The sequence below is a fragment of the Sesamum indicum genome, linkage group LG9, assembly GCF_000512975.1.
Source record: "Sesamum indicum cultivar Zhongzhi No. 13 linkage group LG9, S_indicum_v1.0, whole genome shotgun sequence".
NCBI lineage: Eukaryota > Viridiplantae > Streptophyta > Magnoliopsida > Lamiales > Pedaliaceae > Sesamum > Sesamum indicum.
In genome coordinates this window covers 6,860,888-6,878,861 of record NC_026153.1, presented here as the reverse complement: position 1 = coordinate 6,878,861, position 17,974 = coordinate 6,860,888, and the positions used below count along the sequence as shown (strand labels likewise).

The 17,974-nt window shown below is 35.8% G+C and overlaps 3 protein-coding genes across 7 annotated transcripts; 1 reads left to right on the top strand and 2 right to left on the bottom strand.

Moving 5' to 3' along the window:
- LOC105170936 (protein N-lysine methyltransferase METTL21A) lies at positions 109–3,164 on the top strand. Of its 4 annotated transcripts, none has more exons than XM_011091878.2 (8): positions 110–269; positions 361–428; positions 1,418–1,501; positions 1,686–1,759; positions 1,855–1,912; positions 1,984–2,085; positions 2,544–2,655; positions 2,790–3,164. In XM_011091878.2, exons 1-8 carry the CDS (start codon positions 202–204, stop codon positions 2,908–2,910), a joined length of 687 nt encoding a protein of 228 aa, XP_011090180.1. In that variant the 5' UTR covers positions 110–201; the 3' UTR covers positions 2,911–3,164. The 4 variants fall into 4 exon arrangements, with proteins under 4 accessions (XP_020552594.1, XP_020552595.1, XP_011090180.1 ...); XM_011091877.2 differs by having other exon boundaries at positions 1,382–1,501; XM_020696935.1 differs by lacking the exon at positions 2,790–3,164 and having other exon boundaries at positions 109–269; positions 1,382–1,501; positions 1,984–2,193; positions 2,497–2,621.
- On the bottom strand, positions 3,092–9,190 carry LOC105170935 (GDP-mannose transporter GONST1). 2 transcript variants are annotated; one of them, XM_011091876.2, is made up of 10 exons: positions 8,998–9,190; positions 7,717–7,887; positions 6,260–6,494; positions 5,981–6,120; positions 5,299–5,428; positions 4,718–4,816; positions 4,239–4,393; positions 3,920–4,036; positions 3,452–3,549; positions 3,092–3,369 (listed from the first exon to the last, which is right to left on the bottom strand). In XM_011091876.2, exons 3-10 carry the CDS (start codon positions 6,479–6,481, stop codon positions 3,326–3,328), a joined length of 1,005 nt encoding a protein of 334 aa, XP_011090178.1. In that variant the 5' UTR covers positions 6,482–6,494; positions 7,717–7,887; positions 8,998–9,190; the 3' UTR covers positions 3,092–3,325. The 2 variants fall into 2 exon arrangements, with proteins under 2 accessions (XP_011090178.1, XP_011090177.1); XM_011091875.2 differs by lacking the exon at positions 8,998–9,190 and adding an exon at positions 8,816–8,991.
- On the bottom strand, positions 13,426–17,974 carry LOC105170934 (F-box protein At2g32560). The gene is made up of 5 exons (XM_011091873.2): positions 16,409–17,974; positions 16,224–16,303; positions 15,873–16,051; positions 15,177–15,251; positions 13,426–14,028 (listed from the first exon to the last, which is right to left on the bottom strand). The coding sequence occupies exons 1-5, from the start codon at positions 17,102–17,104 to the stop codon at positions 13,841–13,843; spliced, it is 1,218 nt and encodes a 405-aa protein (XP_011090175.1). The 5' UTR covers positions 17,105–17,974; the 3' UTR covers positions 13,426–13,840.

Below are 17,974 nucleotides of genomic sequence, written 5' to 3'. Positions count from 1 at the left end.
TCTGTTTCCTTCATCTGAAAAATAAACGAATTTGTCTGATGGGCTGAGCTGAAAACAGGGTTGTAATTTGAAGGTCGAAAACTAGTACTAGATTATTTACTGTCTATAAATGATCAAAACCAAGTCAAGAGAAGCAGCCCTCTTCGACCAAGTGTTTCTTCTGCCTGTATACTGCTGGGAAACAAGGATTATTAGAGAGAAATGGAAAGAGATGGAGTAGAAGATGATGATATTGTTTGCTTGGATGAATCTTTCTTCATCAATGACAAGTATGTTCCTTTTTCTCTTTAGTGCAATAATCGATTTGGATTTTCTTGTTTGTATTTCCATAAAAGATGGTATTTTTACTGCTGGTTGCAGCTACCAACTGACGAGGTTTACATTCGGGTCGCAAGTTCTTGAACTCTACTGCCTCCAGTCTGCTTCAAGTGAGAACCCTTTTCTTCCATTTTCCTCAAGATGATTCGGAAACCGAAAACCCATTTTCTAATTCTTTTTTAGTTTATTTATATTTCTTAAAGTTTGCTACTTTTTGATGTTTTAGCATCTGTTGTGGCTTTCACCTACATTTCTTAAAACCTAAGAATGTTTTTATATCTTATGCATGGTCAAAGTTTATGTTGTTTTCCTGTCTCTTGTTTATTTACTGCTTAGTTCTTTTTTAATGTGAGAGCTCTTAGAGGAAAATTCATATGCGTTGCTGGAACACCCATTGCTGGCATTCTGATGTCCATTGATTATACACAGCGGTGAAAAATCTGATTTAGTCATTTTTGTTTGTTACGGATAAATGATATTACCATATTTTGTATTATATATTATCAATTAAGTTGAGTAAGAATCTTGTTTTATGTGATCTTGGTTGTAATAACAGTCTTCAGTGGCTGTTGTGGAGGTAATCAATGCAGCAATAATGTTGGGTGTTCAAGGCCTTCTGTTACTTAGGATATATAAATTTTAGGGACCATTTGGAACAGGGAAGACTTTGGTGAAGGTTTCTGGGAGCATCCGAATTATTGGCTTGACACTATCATTTCCTCTTTTTGTTGTCATTCATAGCTTGAGTTCTTAAAACTGAGTGTGACAAAACCTCCGTGGTACCTACTTCATATGATTTTGACTTAATTACTAATCTGTAATAGCTTCTACAGTCACATATTGTATCTTGTACAACCTTCAACATTTCCATATCTTCAAAATTGATTTGATATGAGCAAAGAATTAAGGACTTGCATCTCAAGGTTGATAGATGTATGGTATGGTGTATACATAAATTAAACAGAAAAGAGAAAAATGTGAAATAAAATTGTGGTTTTGTATCTTTGTGAGATGCACCTTATAATGCATATTTGCAACTAGCATCTGACTATCTACATGGCAGCTGATTTTGATTTGACGGGGCAGTTGGTGTGGCCAGGAGCAGAGCTTCTGAATCATTATCTCTCCAAAAATGCTGATATGCTTCGGGGATGCTCTGTTATTGAGCTTGGCTCTGGTGTCGGTTAGTGTTAGTTTTTTAACCTTCCCACATCATGTTTCTAACCATTTACAATGTTGTAAACTACGAGAGCAACCTTCAGTGCGTGCTGTGCTCAAATTTAAGCCACATAAATTAAACAATGCAGTATATCACGGTTGTTCTAAGTTCCCTCCATGATGAATTAATTGCTGAATTCAATATGCAGGCATTACTGGGATACTTTGTAGCAGATTTTGTAGTGAAGTAGTTATGACAGACCACAATGATGAGGTTCTCAAGGCAAGGTTATGTGATACACTTAGAGTGCTCTGGCATCTTGCGAGTGAAGATGTTATTCTTCTTCATTGACATCTTATCTTTATGCATGTATTCAGATCCTAACGAGGAACATAGAGCTGCATCAATCTTCACAAGATTCTCATTCTTGTGCTCGTAAGTTAACAATTTTGGGAGTATATTGGAAACATGAAAGTCATATCTTTTATATCCTCAGTCGGTTGCAGGATTGAAAGCTGAGAAGCTAGAATGGGGGAATTCTGAGCAGCTAAAGTACATCCTGCAAAGGCATCCAGAAGGGTTTGATCTTGTTCTTGGAGCTGATATCTATATCCTAATTTTATACACTTTTCATGTATTACTTATGAATATGTCATCTGAGAGATGGAATTTTGTCATAGTTAACACGTCGAAGTCATGAAGAAGAAAACACTTTGGTAAGTGATGAATCCATTTCAGTTGCTCTAACTCTGCATTACAAGTTTAGTTCTAAAGCCCTCTGAGTTTAAGAATTGCGTTATTCACATCATCTACCATAATATTTCTTCTTTTTCTCATCTAACCAGGTCTTACCTAGATTTATTAAAGAAGACTGTCCACATTTTGAATGATGACTACCTTTTCTTTACTTACTCTTTTACTCATAAACAAAGTAATTACATAGTGCACGAGTGTTTTGAGCCTTGAGTCATATCTATATCCTTCTTCGAGCCTTTCAACTTCTTCTTTGCCTTCAACAGTATTGATACCTAGAAAAAGAAAGTGAAGATGCCTTAACAGTTTTCAAGCTTTCAGCAGTCCAGTATTCCTTTGCTCTTCAACACTGTGGAAAAGCTCCTCCAGGTTAGCCGTCAAGCAAAATGTAAATTCATATTAGGCTACGTATCCAGAGCGAAAGTGTAAGTATTTTTATAAAATCCATATCTGTGGTAGTTTTCTCCCAGCTTAGGATTTTTGCTGCACCAACTTATATGGCCATATAGTGGTCTAAACCTGTGAACATTTTCAAGAATCATGCCTTTGTTCCGTGCAGAATGGACGATATGGTGATAAGTGAAGCCTCGCAACATGGATTACACGTTACTGAAGTTGCTGGAACTCGTGCTACTGTTAGAAATCTTGAGGGCGTTATATATGAGATTACTTGTGGATGAAACTCGAGACCAAAGAAAATTGCAAATCCCCTGAGATGATGAGCTTTTGACAACTATGATATGTGCTGTTTCCAATAGAGATATGTTGAATTTAAGCAAACTACAATACCACTTAGTTTTACAGTACTAGTCAATTACAGAATCACTTTCATGTATGATTTTTAGAGAGACGAGAAAGAAGAAATTGAAGTTGATTTTTATACTAAACTACATTACGATGCTTCTTGTATGGTATAGATGCTGTTCATTGATTATTCTCATACAACATGATCATCAAATGTTTGATTTGCTGGGAATAAATGTTACAGAATCACCAGTGGTGAAGAGAGCACTGCAGGGTAAAAGCAGAAAAACAACTGCCACAAAGGCTGGTCTACATGTTTGGTGTGAGCTTAAATACTTTAACTTGAGATCCTTAACGCATCTTTGCTCTTGCGAACATCACTCCTGCCAACAAGCCTAGAGAAGAAAAGACAAGTTAGCAGGTTTCTGTGACAGGAGAGTTGTACCCTAAAATGTCATACAGTTGTTAGAAACTCACCAAAGAATATACTTGCAGAATTTTCCAAGCTAGTCGGGACATGGAAGAGGAGAATGCCAGCAACAGAAAGAGGTATCTTGTTTAGGGATCCGACAAGGCTGCAGGATGCATGAAAATTACTAACAAAGCTTAGACATGATCAAAGAGTGGATTGAACTATTGATGAATCAGAGGAGGGTAAAGGTCATTAGTCTGAGCAAAAACTGTAGCTACCGAATATCAGAGGCCTATACGCAGCCATATCTCAGTGCAAATTGAGTTTCTATGAGGGGAAGTGACATTATATTTTAATCTTCAGTGGCCTAGGCACTGGCTAGCCACAGGCATGCCAAAATGCCTGAACTAACAGTTCCATATTGGATACAGCCTCTTATTTTCTTCATATCCTAGTCAGAAAGTCCAATATCCAACACAACCCTTCTTCAGCTACCTAAAAAGGCTGACAAACAACAGACTATGAAATTTCACCTGTATGTTGTAGCTCCCGTCTGATGCAGAAACCACATGGAAGTGAAGCTGATTGCTAATCCTAGGAATCCACTAAGGGTCATCACCAGCCAGAAGGTGGGCAACCTCAAAAGTGGCCTGCCATGGCAAAAAGACACAAATGAAACAAGGCTTACAAAATCACCATTGAACAACTAACAATTGGATTCATGTTGTGGCCAAAACATTGAACGGCTAATTATTGGTTTCATGTCGTGGCCAAAACATTGAAGAGCATTTTCTTTAACCAGTCGAACGACTAGATATGAAAAGCATCAGTATATAATGAATCTTTACTTACGTTTGTGAAAGATATTCAACCTCGTTGAACACAAACATAAGCAAAATCCCTAGAGGCAGTGAAAGGCTATTGTTTAGCATGACCATTGAGAACTCATTCAGGTCTCCGGATTTGGTGACTTGCTTGGCTGTGTCCATCACCCGACGCAAAGTCAACTGCACCACAAGAACATGATGGCTATTTCAATGGTAATCAGCTATAAAGTAAAAGGCAACAGCAAAACTTTATAGGATATATACAGCGAAACTTTACGAATAAACATATATCAAAGCAAGCAACAGAAGCTGAGTAACAGCGTCAACAATGAAGCTCACAGCTAAACAGAAGATGAATATGAAGGTGACATGCAGAAATGGTAAACAAGCAGATTTCTACAAGTATGATATGCCATTCCTGGAGAAATTTGCCTAAAACAAGTATAAGGTGATAGCTCAGAAGGTATTATCAGAAATTAAAGCAAAATAATAACAATTACTTACAGAATAAGATGCTGTCAAAAAACAATTTATAAACTGCCACGTGTATCCAATGGCATGAAATGTGAGATCCGTAAATCCTCCTGATATTGCTGAAATGATCTGCATAGCATGAGAGCAGAATTTCATAGGTTATTGAATTGATCACAGAACTAGTAGATAATATCTGTTATCCGGTGACTGTTTTCACTTGGTTATTCTCATGAAATTCTAGTAAAGATTAAAAAATAACTCTACATGGTATGTGCTTGATGATTTTTGTGGTGAAGTTATCAAGAATACACACTAATATTCTCAATCATTGGTGCTAATAACTGATTGCAAAAATTTTCATGATCCAGAGACCAATGGTAAGAGTATATGGTAGATGATAGGCTATAAGGACATGACTCCAACAAATCCAACTGTACTGAAGCATGAGAAAATAGAGTCAAACTGCCCCAAATGGTCTTACAGTCTAGCAGAAGTGTTCCACACATGAAAGTGGAGTAATTTATAAAGACGAAACGAGATATACTTAACTAATTTATGCATCATTGTGGATACATAATTACACTGAGTAAGGTTTTTCTCCGCATGCATACCATTAAGAAAAGTGCTGCCCAAACTCTATTGTCGTGGTGCTTGTTGAATAGATACATTTCACCAACAGCAGTTATCACATTGGTTACATTCTTCAGAACTGTGACCATGGCGACATTTATATACTTTAGACTGCAATGAACATGGAGAACATGTCAGGAAGAAACTATTAAAACTATGAACAGGAATCAGCAATGGTTCATAGAATCTTTCTTGTTTGTAGTCTTCAAATGCTAGTTCTTCTGTTGAAAAATGAGATCAACTGGACGGATATAGCAAAATGAATCCGCAAGCAAAAGATTTATAATCTCTCAGTAAGAAAGATGGAAGGCAATGATAATCCAAAGTGAAACAGAACTTGCATAGAAACAGGCAGCCATGTAAGACATCAGAAAGTTCAGATGAACAGAAATATAGTTTAAGGGGCTCAAGTGAGTAAAATTAGCAAACCTAGGGCATGAATATGATACTTAAATACAAACCATTTTCCAACATTGAACAAGAAAATGTTCACAAGTATTTAGAGACTGTAGCACATGAATCATATTAACAAGAACAAAGCATCAAAGTCAAAAGCAAGGATAGGCCAACTGGACAACTCTATATGTTAAAACTATAACTACCTCTAATAATGATAGGATACAATTTAATTAACTGTGATGGCAAGATAAGAAAAACTAGTACCTGAACATACTTGTGACCAGCATCCCCACAAATATAATATTGACAGGCAACCAGACCTTGATTAATCTCCATGTGAATGGTTCCGTTGTAATTACACCAAGATAACTTAATATGGAAACAATAACTACGGATACAAAATTCTGCAAGCATGAATTAAGATTTTGTCACTCCACAGAACGTAGAAAATGAATCAACTGAGTCATAATAAAGTCAGTGTAAGACAATTCCGGCTGGAAATTTATTGTAGTGAATAAGGTGAGGATCTTATTGGAAGGTAACCTGGTACAGCATCAAAGATATTCCAGCATTAAAGTCATAACTGGAGAGGACATACTTGTTCACCAGTATCATGCCGCAGGAAGAAAAACAATATGCGAGGCCAGACAAAAAGGCCTTATTGTGTAATGAGAGTCCTCTTTTACTTCGCGTTGCCTTTTCTCTCTCCTTTTCCAACCTCCCACTCTCAACATCAGTTTGATCATTATTATTTGGAGTCTTCATCCCCAAAGAAGATCTAGAGACAAGCCGAATAAGAATCAATAAGAATTATAAAGAAAATCACTGATACTAATCATAGCCACAGCTGCATTCAGTAAATCACTTCAACTGCAAAAGGAAATTTTTGAAGAACCAAGATAACAATGTAATTAGGTGGCTTTTCCAATAGAGGGAAATTCTATAACTAATTATCTTCAATAAAGCAATTCTGGAAGCGGAAAGAATTTAAGAATGCTTACTTATGTAAGTGACCCAACCCAATTACGAGTTTTTCATTCATCAAAGGAAACTTAAACAAACATTTAGAAAAATCTTATGATACAAGGTTTCAGAGAACTGAAGTAAGACAAAGATCCATTTGGTTGCAAGATCATTTCTTCGCAGGGATATCTTTTTGAACTCCTTGCTTTTCTTTTTTCTTTTTCCCTTCGGTCAGAAGTGTTTTAGCAAGAAAGGGAAGAGCAGTATAGGGCATTTTTTGGTGAAGATAGCAGTCTGTCAATTGGCTTTTGTCAAAAGATCTTATAGGTAGATGAACAAGCAAGATAGGGTGTATTCGGAGAATTTGCTAATCTAGATCTTCTTGATAAATCATTTTCCGTTAAGGATTTAATGTTTCAAGATGGTGGGGCCATACGTGGGTATGTGGGAAATATACAAGAACTCATGGACATAATGTTCAATAAAATCTTTGAATCCTGTCAAATTGGTTATGTACCCTGCGGCAACTTACTAGTACTAAGTTCCAATCATGCATATCTCTGATATGGCCAAGATGCTGCATGAATAACCAAAGCCTAAAATCTGAAAAGACTAACTTCAGAATTTTAAATTCAGATAAAATGTCCACCAGCTTTTCATTAAGTCATATGCAAGAAAAGATTGACCAAGAAGTTGTCAGTTATTAGGATTCTCTCATATTTCGCTTTTGGTCCGGTTTTCAAGTCCAAGATGTTGTAATTTAAAGGAAGACAAAGTGAATTGCTTAAGGCATTATGTAGAAATTCTGGAGAAATGTTTCTAGGTAATTGGCAGATTCTCTGGAAGGGGATTCTTCAAGCAGCAAATTGAGTAAACTTACTACGTAAAAGAAAGAGAGAAAAATACAAAAGAAAAGGACAAAACAAACAAGCTTTTGATCCTCATTTGGTTACCTTTGTTCAGTGAACAAATTGCACAAATGCAGAGGAAAAAGACGAAAAAGTTCATAATAATAAAGGAAAAGACGACTAGCATACCTGCTGGCTATTTCTCTTCTAACTGGACTTGAGACCTGATCTACGAAGGCGTTGAACTGATGATTTTTTGGGCTTCTTTCGTCAATTGGGGAATCTTTAGCAATATCCAAAGTTATAATGCTCTTCAAGATAGGATCGGGAAAATCGAGAGATGCGCCTTTCGACAATGCTCTACCATAAGGAAAATTGATATGATATGAGCTCCAAGTAGTGGTCATAAATTACAAGAATCAAGAGGTTCAAGGTTGGAGCTAGAGTGCAAGAATATAACCACTTCCATCAAGGAATCATTGCAATCCTACAGCAGAACTCCATTATGAACATAAAACAGGAAATAGCTTCAAAGCAAATGAGACTCCTACAATTGGTTGCCGTAAAATATGTGACCAAGAAATCAAAGTTCAGAGAGACAGTCTTCTGTATGTAAAACCATCTTGTATCCAATCTCTTAACATTCAGGGACTCCATTCACGGAAATGGTTTGAAGAGGAAAAATTGTACATCATTTCTGGAAAACTGGTGGGGATTTTCTATATGCCTTTGCCACCATAAGCCACCTAGCCAGCCACCCAACACAAGTTGCAAGCCACCAGACAATGGCACCAGGGCATAATTAGCATTGTCTTTTCACTTCATTTTAATCAAGAATGGAAATTTCAAAGGAGAGCCTCATAGAAAATCCCTCCATAGCTCAACGAAACAAGTTGGAGTTCGCACTATTGCTTGTCAAATGAAAAAGCAAGACCCTACGGGAGCTCTATACCCGCACATTCCAGTATAGACATAGCATCCAAACAGGCACAACACAACGAAAACCCATTAATTAATTTACATAATCAACGTGTTTACTCTATGATCCAAAGCTCAGCAAAATCTGAGACCAAAGAAGGGGAGAAAATGAAACAGTTAAGAATTCAAAAAGATTGATCTTTTCCATTCAAATGATTAAAAAGTTGGATTCTTGCATCCCAGCAAACACAGGGGACACGAGTTTCCTACCGCTAACACCCAATCACAAAATCCATTTTTTTCTAGTAAAAATAATCAAATAAAATAACCCCATCTCATCCAACACATACAAAAAGAAAAAGATAGTTACCTTGGAGTCATTTACAATAAAAACACAGAAACACACATCAGTCAGCGTATTTTTCCTACTGAATCTTCCGCCCAAAACCCAGAAAGAGCTACTTTACGCAAGAATAACGTCTTGAGTTCAAGGCGATGAGAGAGTCAAAGTGGCATAAACGAGTGAAGACTTCTAATATTAGAGAATCTTACAGTTTTTTCCGTTTAGTTTTGAATTTTTCTGAAAACTGAAAGAAATGGGCTCCTTTTGGTGTTGGGCGCAACTCAGCACTTCTTCCTTGAATCCAACTCTTCGCTGTTGCTGTTTGACTATTCGAGTTCGCTATACGACGCCGTCTGCATATTTTTTCCAAAATTTTTCTCTCAAATTTGATATTCCTTTCCTTCTAAAAAGAGTCAAATTGAAATTGTATAAAATTGTACATCCCACTCAACCTTATATAAGTGCTTTTCAATACAATAGTCGTTGTTGCACCTGGTCCCACCAATATATAAAAAAAAATTATAGTATAAGATGATGAGGAGAAAAAAAAATTGTGAAAAGAAATAATCGTAATATGGGAGGACGAGAAATAGAAAAAATTCATAAAAAATAAATAAACGTAGATCAAGTTAAGAGAGAAAAAATAAACTGTGCATTTATTAAAAATATATAAAATTTTGAGAAAAGAATATAAAAAAGATAAGGTGAGAGAGAAACGTGGAGCAAATGAGTTGAGAGAAAAAAAAAATTATAATTATGAGATTATTAAAAAAATATTGAAATTTTATTTTTATTTTTTTTAAATGAAGAAATTAGTTAAAAAGTAAATTTGGGGCAATGAATGATGGGTGTTTTAACAGTGTTAATTTGTATCTATAAAATCTATATTAATAAAAATAAATAAAATCCCTTCGCATTCTAAAACGACGGTTATTAATATCGTTGCATTAATTTTTTATAAATCAAAAATACCCTTCAGTCTATAAAATAATTAATTTATTTAATTTTACATTAATTGATTAATTAGTTTTTTTTCTTTCTCTCTTTCTTTCTTTCTTTCTTTATTTTGATATAATATATTTTAAAATATGAAACATTATTTATTATATACTTGCAAAAAAATCAACGTGTCATAACGATTAGTCAATTATAAAATCATAAGCCAACATATGGTAACAACGTTTTCTAAAATCAATTATTTCAAAATCATGGTTCGAGTTCACATTTATGAGTTTATTGTAATTTATTTCATAATTCTTGATTCGATCCATTGTATAATTATTTAATTTATTAATTATTTATATAATTACATAATTATAGATTCTATTAAAATAATCAATTTCAAATATATACTAAAAAATTTCAAATTGATGGTCCCATTTTCATTTTGGTGGCATCCCCACTCTAGGGGAAGTAGGGTAGGTCAATAGCATTGTCTATGGAAGTTGGGCGATACTATCAAAAAATTCCATCCCTTTTCATTTAACCATTTAATTTTAATAAACATCCACGAAATTGAATATATTCTTTTAATTTATGTTTCTGCGATGAATTTTTGTCCATAATTTGGGGAGGAAAACGAAATTTGCCTAAATTTGAAGGACCATTTTGACATTAAGTCTTGCATTTAGTCAATATATGCACATTTTGTTTAAGGATAGGTCAGAAGGCTAGAGAAGGACCATTGGCATTACGTCTTACGTATTTTCTCAAACAATTAATTTTAAAGTACGTAGAATTTTAATAGCACGTTTTAAAGACGGTACGATTTAGTATAAATTTTAGAATTATTAATGTGAGAAGAAAATAATGTTTAGAATGTGATTTATAACTTCAATTTTGAAATAATTGCATAAATACGTCTTAAAATTTAGAAATATCATTGAAAAAAGATAGTCGCGATTTTCAAGATGAGTCTGTAATTTACAGAGTGATTACAAGGGGTACTAGTGTGAATTTTCAACTTTGATGGGTCTTTCTGCAATTTTCCAGAACTTCAAGGGTGTCCATGTAACTTTGAAACTTCTTTTGGGCTTTCATGTCTCTCCCTTGCTCAATTATTGGGCCGGGTCCAAAAACACTATTTGGATTTCAAGTTTAAGTGGGCTGGGCCTGGGGAATTGATTTGGGCTTCTAAGTTCTATAATCATTTGGGATATAGTACTGTTATTTTGAGTTCAATAATTATTAGGGATTTGGAATTCTTATCTTGGGGGAGAGAATCAGGTCTTGGAGCACAAGAACCATTAAAACCATGTGTATTTCAAATTTATTTTTTATTTTATATTTAATTTTATATGTATAAAATATTCTATTTTATTTTTTAGTACAATGGGATTGGAGGGTCGGGTGACGACCCGAGTTTGAACCCAAGACCATCTTCTTCAAGGAGAAGAATAGCGTCAATTCAACCAACGGGTTGATACTATATATAGAATATATTATTAAATATCATAATAATATTAAATATTGATTTGAAATAGAAGATCCAGGTTCAAAATTTAGGGCGTAAAAGAAGTCTTCGGGGCACACTATAATTATGAAAGAATATGTTAGCTTCGGGATACAACTTAGAGGGTGTTTGGCTAAGCTTATAATCTCCTAAAAACATTCTATAAGATGTTAGAGAGCTTATAAGCTCCAATACAGTGTTTGATAACTTTTTTTTTTTTAAAGAACTTATAGGATCTCAAAAAAAGATGTTTTAGATTTTATAAGTTCTTTAAAAAAAAAATTAAGTTTCCTAACTTTTTTTTTATAAGTTTTATAAGCTATATAAAATTAATATGTCATAAGACAGAAATATCCCCATTCACAAAAACACATACTTTCTCTTTCTAGGATTTAATTTTTTTTTTACTATTTAATTTTTCTAACATTAGAAAAAGAGAAAATACTCAATTATTTACAATAAATTATTATAGTTAAATAAAAATAAGATTGGTATTGATATTATATTTACTGAAAAATATAAATTCAAGACATTATAAATTGTACGACTAAAAATAATTATTACACTAACCGAAAATATATAAACTATACATCTATATTAATATTTGACCAGCATGAACGTACATTTTTACATTATTTTTATTTAAAAGTTTAGGTAATAATTCTTTTTTTTATTGAAAAAAATTATCTATTAAATCTTTATTTTGAATTAAAATAATGTGTACTATTTATAAAAGCGTTTTGAAATTTTATAAAGCAAAATATGTCAAAAAATAACAAAGTATTTGATTCTAATAGTATCATACCCATTTTAGTTATTTTACAATAAAGGATCTTATTGTGCCAAACACCGCAACATTTTATTTTATTCAAACTCTTTAGGAATTGAAAATAAAATTTAATATCTTATAAACTCCTAAAACATCTTATAAAATGTAGGAGCTTATAAGATGTTTTAAAAAAGCTTAGCGAAACACCCTCTTAGTTGTTATCTTTAGGGCATCCACAAGTGTTTTTTCCTGCTTTTGGGGGTTTGTTGCCTGATTTCAAGATTATTTAACAAGTAAAAAGACACAGACAAATCCTTAAATTCAGGACCAAAAACACAGCACAATCAACATACTTTACAGGCCACTTTTAAAAGTGAGCTGCAGGTCTTATATTCTCCCACTGTCCAAACTCTATGCACTGAATTTAGCATCAAATGGAGATTGAACCTCAACTGTTGAATGCATCTTCTTCTTACACCCCTTATGTCTATGTGACTGCACCCACAAGCCCCAATGCACTCACCAGAAGCAGCAGCATGGTGTTGTACTACAGCGCACCGGCTAGCCCCGGACGAGGACTGGGCAATGCTGTTGAGAACCAGAAGGCAAGTGAGGTTCAAGGCTCAAGTCTTGATGGTTTTGAGTTCAAAACTATCAAGAAATTCAGCAGTGGGATGGGCCGGAGGTTTGAGTATGTGATGCATGGTGATCAAGGTGGTCGAGCTGGGTTAAAACATGGACAACATGGAGATTCGCTTGCTGCTGGTGGGCCGTTGAAACTCCCTCCAAGGCTGCAGTGGGAGAGTGATTTTGATGGTTTTGGTCGAAGTTGTGTGTCTGCTGCTTTGTCGCCCAAGTCACCAAGAACGGTCTGCAGAGTCCCGTTTGCATGTAAGAGTTTCTGGAACGATGATTTTGATCCTTTCAAGGTGGCTTTGCAGAAGGTGAAGGAGGAAAAGAGAGGGAGAAACAGCCATCAAAGGCGCTCTAGGTCGTATTCACCATTTAGAGTTATGTCAACTTGCTCAAGTGGCTTTGGTTATTGCAATCAAGATCTTGAGAAGAGAAACAGCCCAATGCAAGTTCAAGAATCAAGCTATAGTGGACTTTTGGAGTTCAAGGGCTCATCGTATGCAAGATGGGTTCGAGCCCAGACGAGAGAAGGGGCTCTAAGCGCAAGACGGCCCAAGAGCCAGAGACGGTTCCTGTTTGGACAGAGACTGAGGTTGGTGAACACCAAGAACTATGGCCCGGACAAGCCCACTTCAGACAATGGGAAGTATATCAAACAGAATTGTGGAAATGTTAGTAAGTTGCAGAAACTAAGAGCAGTTCTACTGAGGTATGCATCATTTGGAAGAGAAAACAAAGGATGTAAGCAAACAGAAGACAACCTTGAGAGATCAGAAACTGAGATATTTTAAGATTTCTATCTGTTTCTTCATTAACATTTGAATTCCCCCAGGGACCTGTTGAAGGAAGTGTTTGATCTTGATTACAAGAATCCTAAACCAACTTACAATGCTACTGGATAAATACCATATGCGATGCTTTTATCTTACATCTCTACTTAGAATTCAAATGAGGTGGTAATAATATACACAACCTGCTACAACCTTATCAATTGCTTCCTAGGTGCAAGAACTAATTTTCTCCAGAAAGCAAAAGAATCCAGTTTTGTGCGTGTAAACTACAACTAAGCTAAGCCCTTTTTCTCCTTCTAAACATACCGTGCCATTAATCTTGCAGAGATTTTCAGTCTTCGATAGAGAAAGATGGCTTTCTTGAATCAGCTGCTGCTCAAATTACAACGAGAACTTAGGGGTATGACCTATTCCAGTGCTTCAGCTGGCCAGAGCTTTTTCCACATAGAAATCTCTTCCTTGCCACAAAGTTTCCGAATCCCCCCATAAAATCCATCAGCCTCATTTCCCTCTTCCCTGTGGTCTTTCCTACTAACAGTTGTTCTTCTCCAACGGGAACCGCGCGTGTACTGGTTGAACTCCAGCACCAAAGTGTCTGCAGCCAGTATTCAGTGTTAGGATATTCAACTGATTTAGATAAACAAAATTCAATTACTAGCATTCGATGATAATCTAATGCCTTAAACAACTAGTTCAAACTCTAAGGCTGTGTTTGTTCCTAGGAGTTAAGTGAGCAGAAGACTAAGAAAATTGTCTTCTTGACTTCAAACAACAGTACTTTGTATTCTTTTTCTTGGGTACTTTTATTACTTCCAACACCACAATCTAAGATCCAAGCATGGATAAATGCCGTATATCATCACTTGCCACCAATCACATGCAGTTTAACGTATACATACGGTGCTATTATGTATCAAGACTGACAAAGCTTTCCAACAGTTCTCCTGGTTTTAGGATACTATAATAGGTTCAGATTCCCTTTTTGTTATCATTATTATTATAATCCAAACACATTTTTCTATTGTTGTGTGAAGAAAAGAGGAATCATTTATTCAAATCAGGCATACTCAGCCAGTCTAATAAAGAAGGTACATAATTCAAGACTTCCACTAAGGTCTGTAAAGTGCACAAAAGGAAGGAAAAAGAATAAAAGAGGAATCAAGGACTCCATAAGATAAACGTAGTATTGACTAATAACAGGAAGGTTGAGAAATGCACGGCAAAACAAAAGGAGAGAAAAAGGGGTGACGAACGGGCCAATCGAGCAGTGGCAGGAAAGTATGCCACGGGTAGCAAACAGACACGTATATATAATTTAAGAGATAAACTGGAGTGCAATATCAGCAGTGCAAGAAGCAGAATCATTTGATCTCCACAACCAAACAATATGCAGGGTTAAAGTAAGTCTTTTTCAGCTTGGCTGGCCATAAATGTCCCACTGAAACAACCACTTATGGCTTTGTTGGAAGATGATATGACAAACTAAAGAGAAAATTGTCCCAAGGGACCAGTTGGGTGCACAAGGGAAGACCCACATGCAGAAAAATGGGAGTCGACAAAGGGCCTACCAAGAATAGAAGTATATAGTTTGATGATAAAGGTTATGACCACTTTCTTAAACAATGCAAATTCTTCATGTAAAATTGCTGTTAAATCCTCCAAAATAATGACATATGACCCCCTTGTGTGTGCATTAAATGGCAATTTCTTATAGCTTCCGTGGAAAATATGGCAGCAACTTACCGCTATCATGACATCGGCAGTAATCTGCATTCCCATCACATGTTTCCAAGTGGCCTACAACACCATACCACCAACCTGTAAATATACATGAGACATTATTAACCATCAATTTTATGGGAATAATATATCAAGATTTGGTCGTATCTTAGTAGAGCAAATTCAATTGACTTACGTTTCAAATTTATAATTATAACAGTTGATAAATATATTTACCAAACAAGAACAACAGTCCACCTTCCATTTCAAGGAAATAGACTAATACAAACACGCATTGTAATTTCCAGAAAGTTCTTATTATATCACAAGATCTGAATAAAGAAAAAAAAAGTTCAGAATATGTGGGATCCTTAGACCGAAGTCAATTAAGGTCGACTTAGTGGATTTGCACTTTCTCGTGAAGCAAATTTGTTCTCTTATCATTTTCACACAAGCAAACTTCGTGGAAACGGCAGCCTCTCTTCTGTGAAGATTCTTAGCAAGATATCATCCACAGTGGACCAATGTAAAGCCAGCACTTATACCCCCGTATCAGGGCAATGCAATAGGGAAACTGAGATGATTTCGTGTTGAAAAAAATTGAATTCACGCACTGCTATATGAATCCCGTAGCTATTCATATAGAGTGAAAAGATATATTATACCATGAACAAAGGGAATAAAAAACATTGAGCCTTTCAGGTAAAGTTTGAGGAATACCATATGGAAATTCTTTGTTTCTTCTCCATTGGATTTCAATCTGATCACCAGGTTTCAACTCATTTAAACAATCGGAGATATGAAGATTGTGCGGAGAAGTATCAACAGGAGGAGCTCTTAGTCTATCCCATGTTACACCAGTCTCAATTGCACTAGCTCTTCTTCCATGTGGTGGATATCTGCTCATCAAGAAACAAACTTTAGCACTATGACCTTGCCAAGATAGTTCTTGTGAGAGATTAAGACTGCTCTGTTTTTGTAATTGACATCTATAAAATCAAGGTTCAAGATTGACTAGAATCAAATATTTGAAGATGCAGGTTTCATTACTGAAAAACTGCATCAAATCACCTGGCTTGGAAAGTGTCGGTCCTCTGGTCATAGCTGAGCTCAGCGTCATAGCATGACAACATAAATCCAATATGACCATTCTGCAAAGGAGAAACAATACACAACTCAGTAAAATCAATTTTTTTCCCTAGAAAGGCAATTTAAGTATAGAATTCATGAGCCGCCAGAAATCGAATAATTCATACCTCGCGGTTGTAGACCTGGGCAGGGAACCAGAACTTGCCAGACTCAAGAGCAAGATACCAAGACATTATTGAATCAACTGGAGGAAAACTCTGCTTCTTGCTAATATTGCTAAAACTAGATCTAATCAATGCAAAGGGCCACAGTTGAATGAGATAGCCCATCAGTCCCTTTTGCTTGTCTTGATAGATTGAACTTTTTCCTGAAACAACATGAAACTGCCATTCCCTGTATGCAGCAGGGCCAACAATTCTACCCCATTTGTTCTTCATATGCCTTTCCCACAAATGATCACTCGTGCACCAATCCCTCAAAGAGGTACACACACCAGCCATCTTGCAAAGCCCCTCCGGTGGGAGCTTCTCAAGAATGCATTCCAATACGAGGTCAGGCAAATCAAGCACAGAAGTCTCTGACACCATCTCAACACTCTCAACTTTGGAGCTAGAGTTCTTCTTCTTGGGTGACATTATTGAAGTGAAAAGTGAGAAAGTTGCAGCTAAGAGAGTGTTTCTTATGGACTTAGTGATGGAGAAAAAAGAAAGACCTTTCCAGAAGCAGAAAGAAAGCAATCTCATCTCACAAGCCCAAGAGGGAAGTGGCTTCAGGGGAAGAGACTTGTAGAAGAGGAGGAAGGAGAAGGAACAAGTGATCAAGAAGAGAAGCATTTGACAAGAGGGGGGAGTCCAGTTATGCATATATATAATATTGCTTAAATGTTAAGGGGGCTGATCAAAAAGGCTCAGGGAACCAATAATGGAAAGCAACAAGAGCAGTAAATGTAAGTAAATACTAAAAGCTCCTGTGCTTTCTCCTTGTCTTCTTCAACCCCTTGTAGAAAATCAGGAAAAGGGATCTTCCAAATCTCTTCAAAATCAATGGCTTTTATTGGCTAAGACGAAGCCCACCTAACCCAAATTGTGGGCCTCGTCAAGAAATTTTAGAATATGATTATCTGTAGACGCGTCTCAAGATTCTTGAAATAAAAAGTTGGCAAAAATCTTGGGCTTGAGCACACAATGGAAATAGTCAAGAATCAAGAAGAAAATCAATGGAAAAACCAAGTACAAAACATTACATTTACAAAACAAGAATGGGGAAAAGGAGTCAATAGAAAATTATGCCAAATCAAGAGGTTGCCTCATGCACAGATCTAACATGATCTTCCAACATATAAAACTCTAAAAAGGGATGTCAGAAAAGAGATCAGGATTCCAAACACAAAGACCCTTTCTTTGCACACAGATTCTTGGAAATCAATGAAGTGAGCTGTAGAATAAAATCGAGAAAAGTCTAGTGCTGAGTGAATATCCAAAAAAAAAAAACCCACAAATTTCAAATCTTTTTCAAGAAAAAAAAAAATAGGGAATCTCTGTGGGGCTGAAGGGTGTGAAGGAAGGCACAGGCAACTTGGTTCTCAGCCCTCCCACACCCACAGAAAATCCCTTTCTGTCTGTTCAACTATCCTCTGCCTTTGAGATCTTCAATACAAATTAAAAACAATAAAATGGGCAGCAACAAAATGCAGAAATACAACCAAAAATTGCTTCTTTCCTTTTTTTTTTTTT

Coding starts and splice junctions, on each gene's coding strand:
- LOC105170936 (XM_011091877.2), top strand. CDS start 202: ATGGAAAGAGATGGAGTAGAAGATGATGATATTGTTTGCTTGGATGAA. Junction 1,502..1,685: donor TGAGCTTGGCTCTGGTGTCG/GTTAGTGTTAGT, acceptor TTCAATATGCAG/GCATTACTGGGATACTTTGT. Junction 1,913..1,983: donor AGATTCTCATTCTTGTGCTC/GTAAGTTAACAA, acceptor AGTCGGTTGCAG/GATTGAAAGCTGAGAAGCTA.
- LOC105170935 (XM_011091875.2), bottom strand. Junction 6,495..7,716: donor AGAAGAGAAATAGCCAGCAG/GTATGCTAGTCG, acceptor GCTTGTCTCTAG/ATCTTCTTTGGGGATGAAGA. Junction 4,037..4,238: donor GTTGAATATCTTTCACAAAC/GTAAGTAAAGAT, acceptor TTGCCATGGCAG/GCCACTTTTGAGGTTGCCCA.
- LOC105170934 (XM_011091873.2), bottom strand. CDS start 17,104: ATGCATAACTGGACTCCCCCCTCTTGTCAAATGCTTCTCTTCTTGATC. Junction 15,252..15,872: donor AAACAAAGAATTTCCATATG/GTATTCCTCAAA, acceptor GTATATTTACAG/GTTGGTGGTATGGTGTTGTA. Junction 14,029..15,176: donor CTGCCGATGTCATGATAGCG/GTAAGTTGCTGC, acceptor TACTGGCTGCAG/ACACTTTGGTGCTGGAGTTC.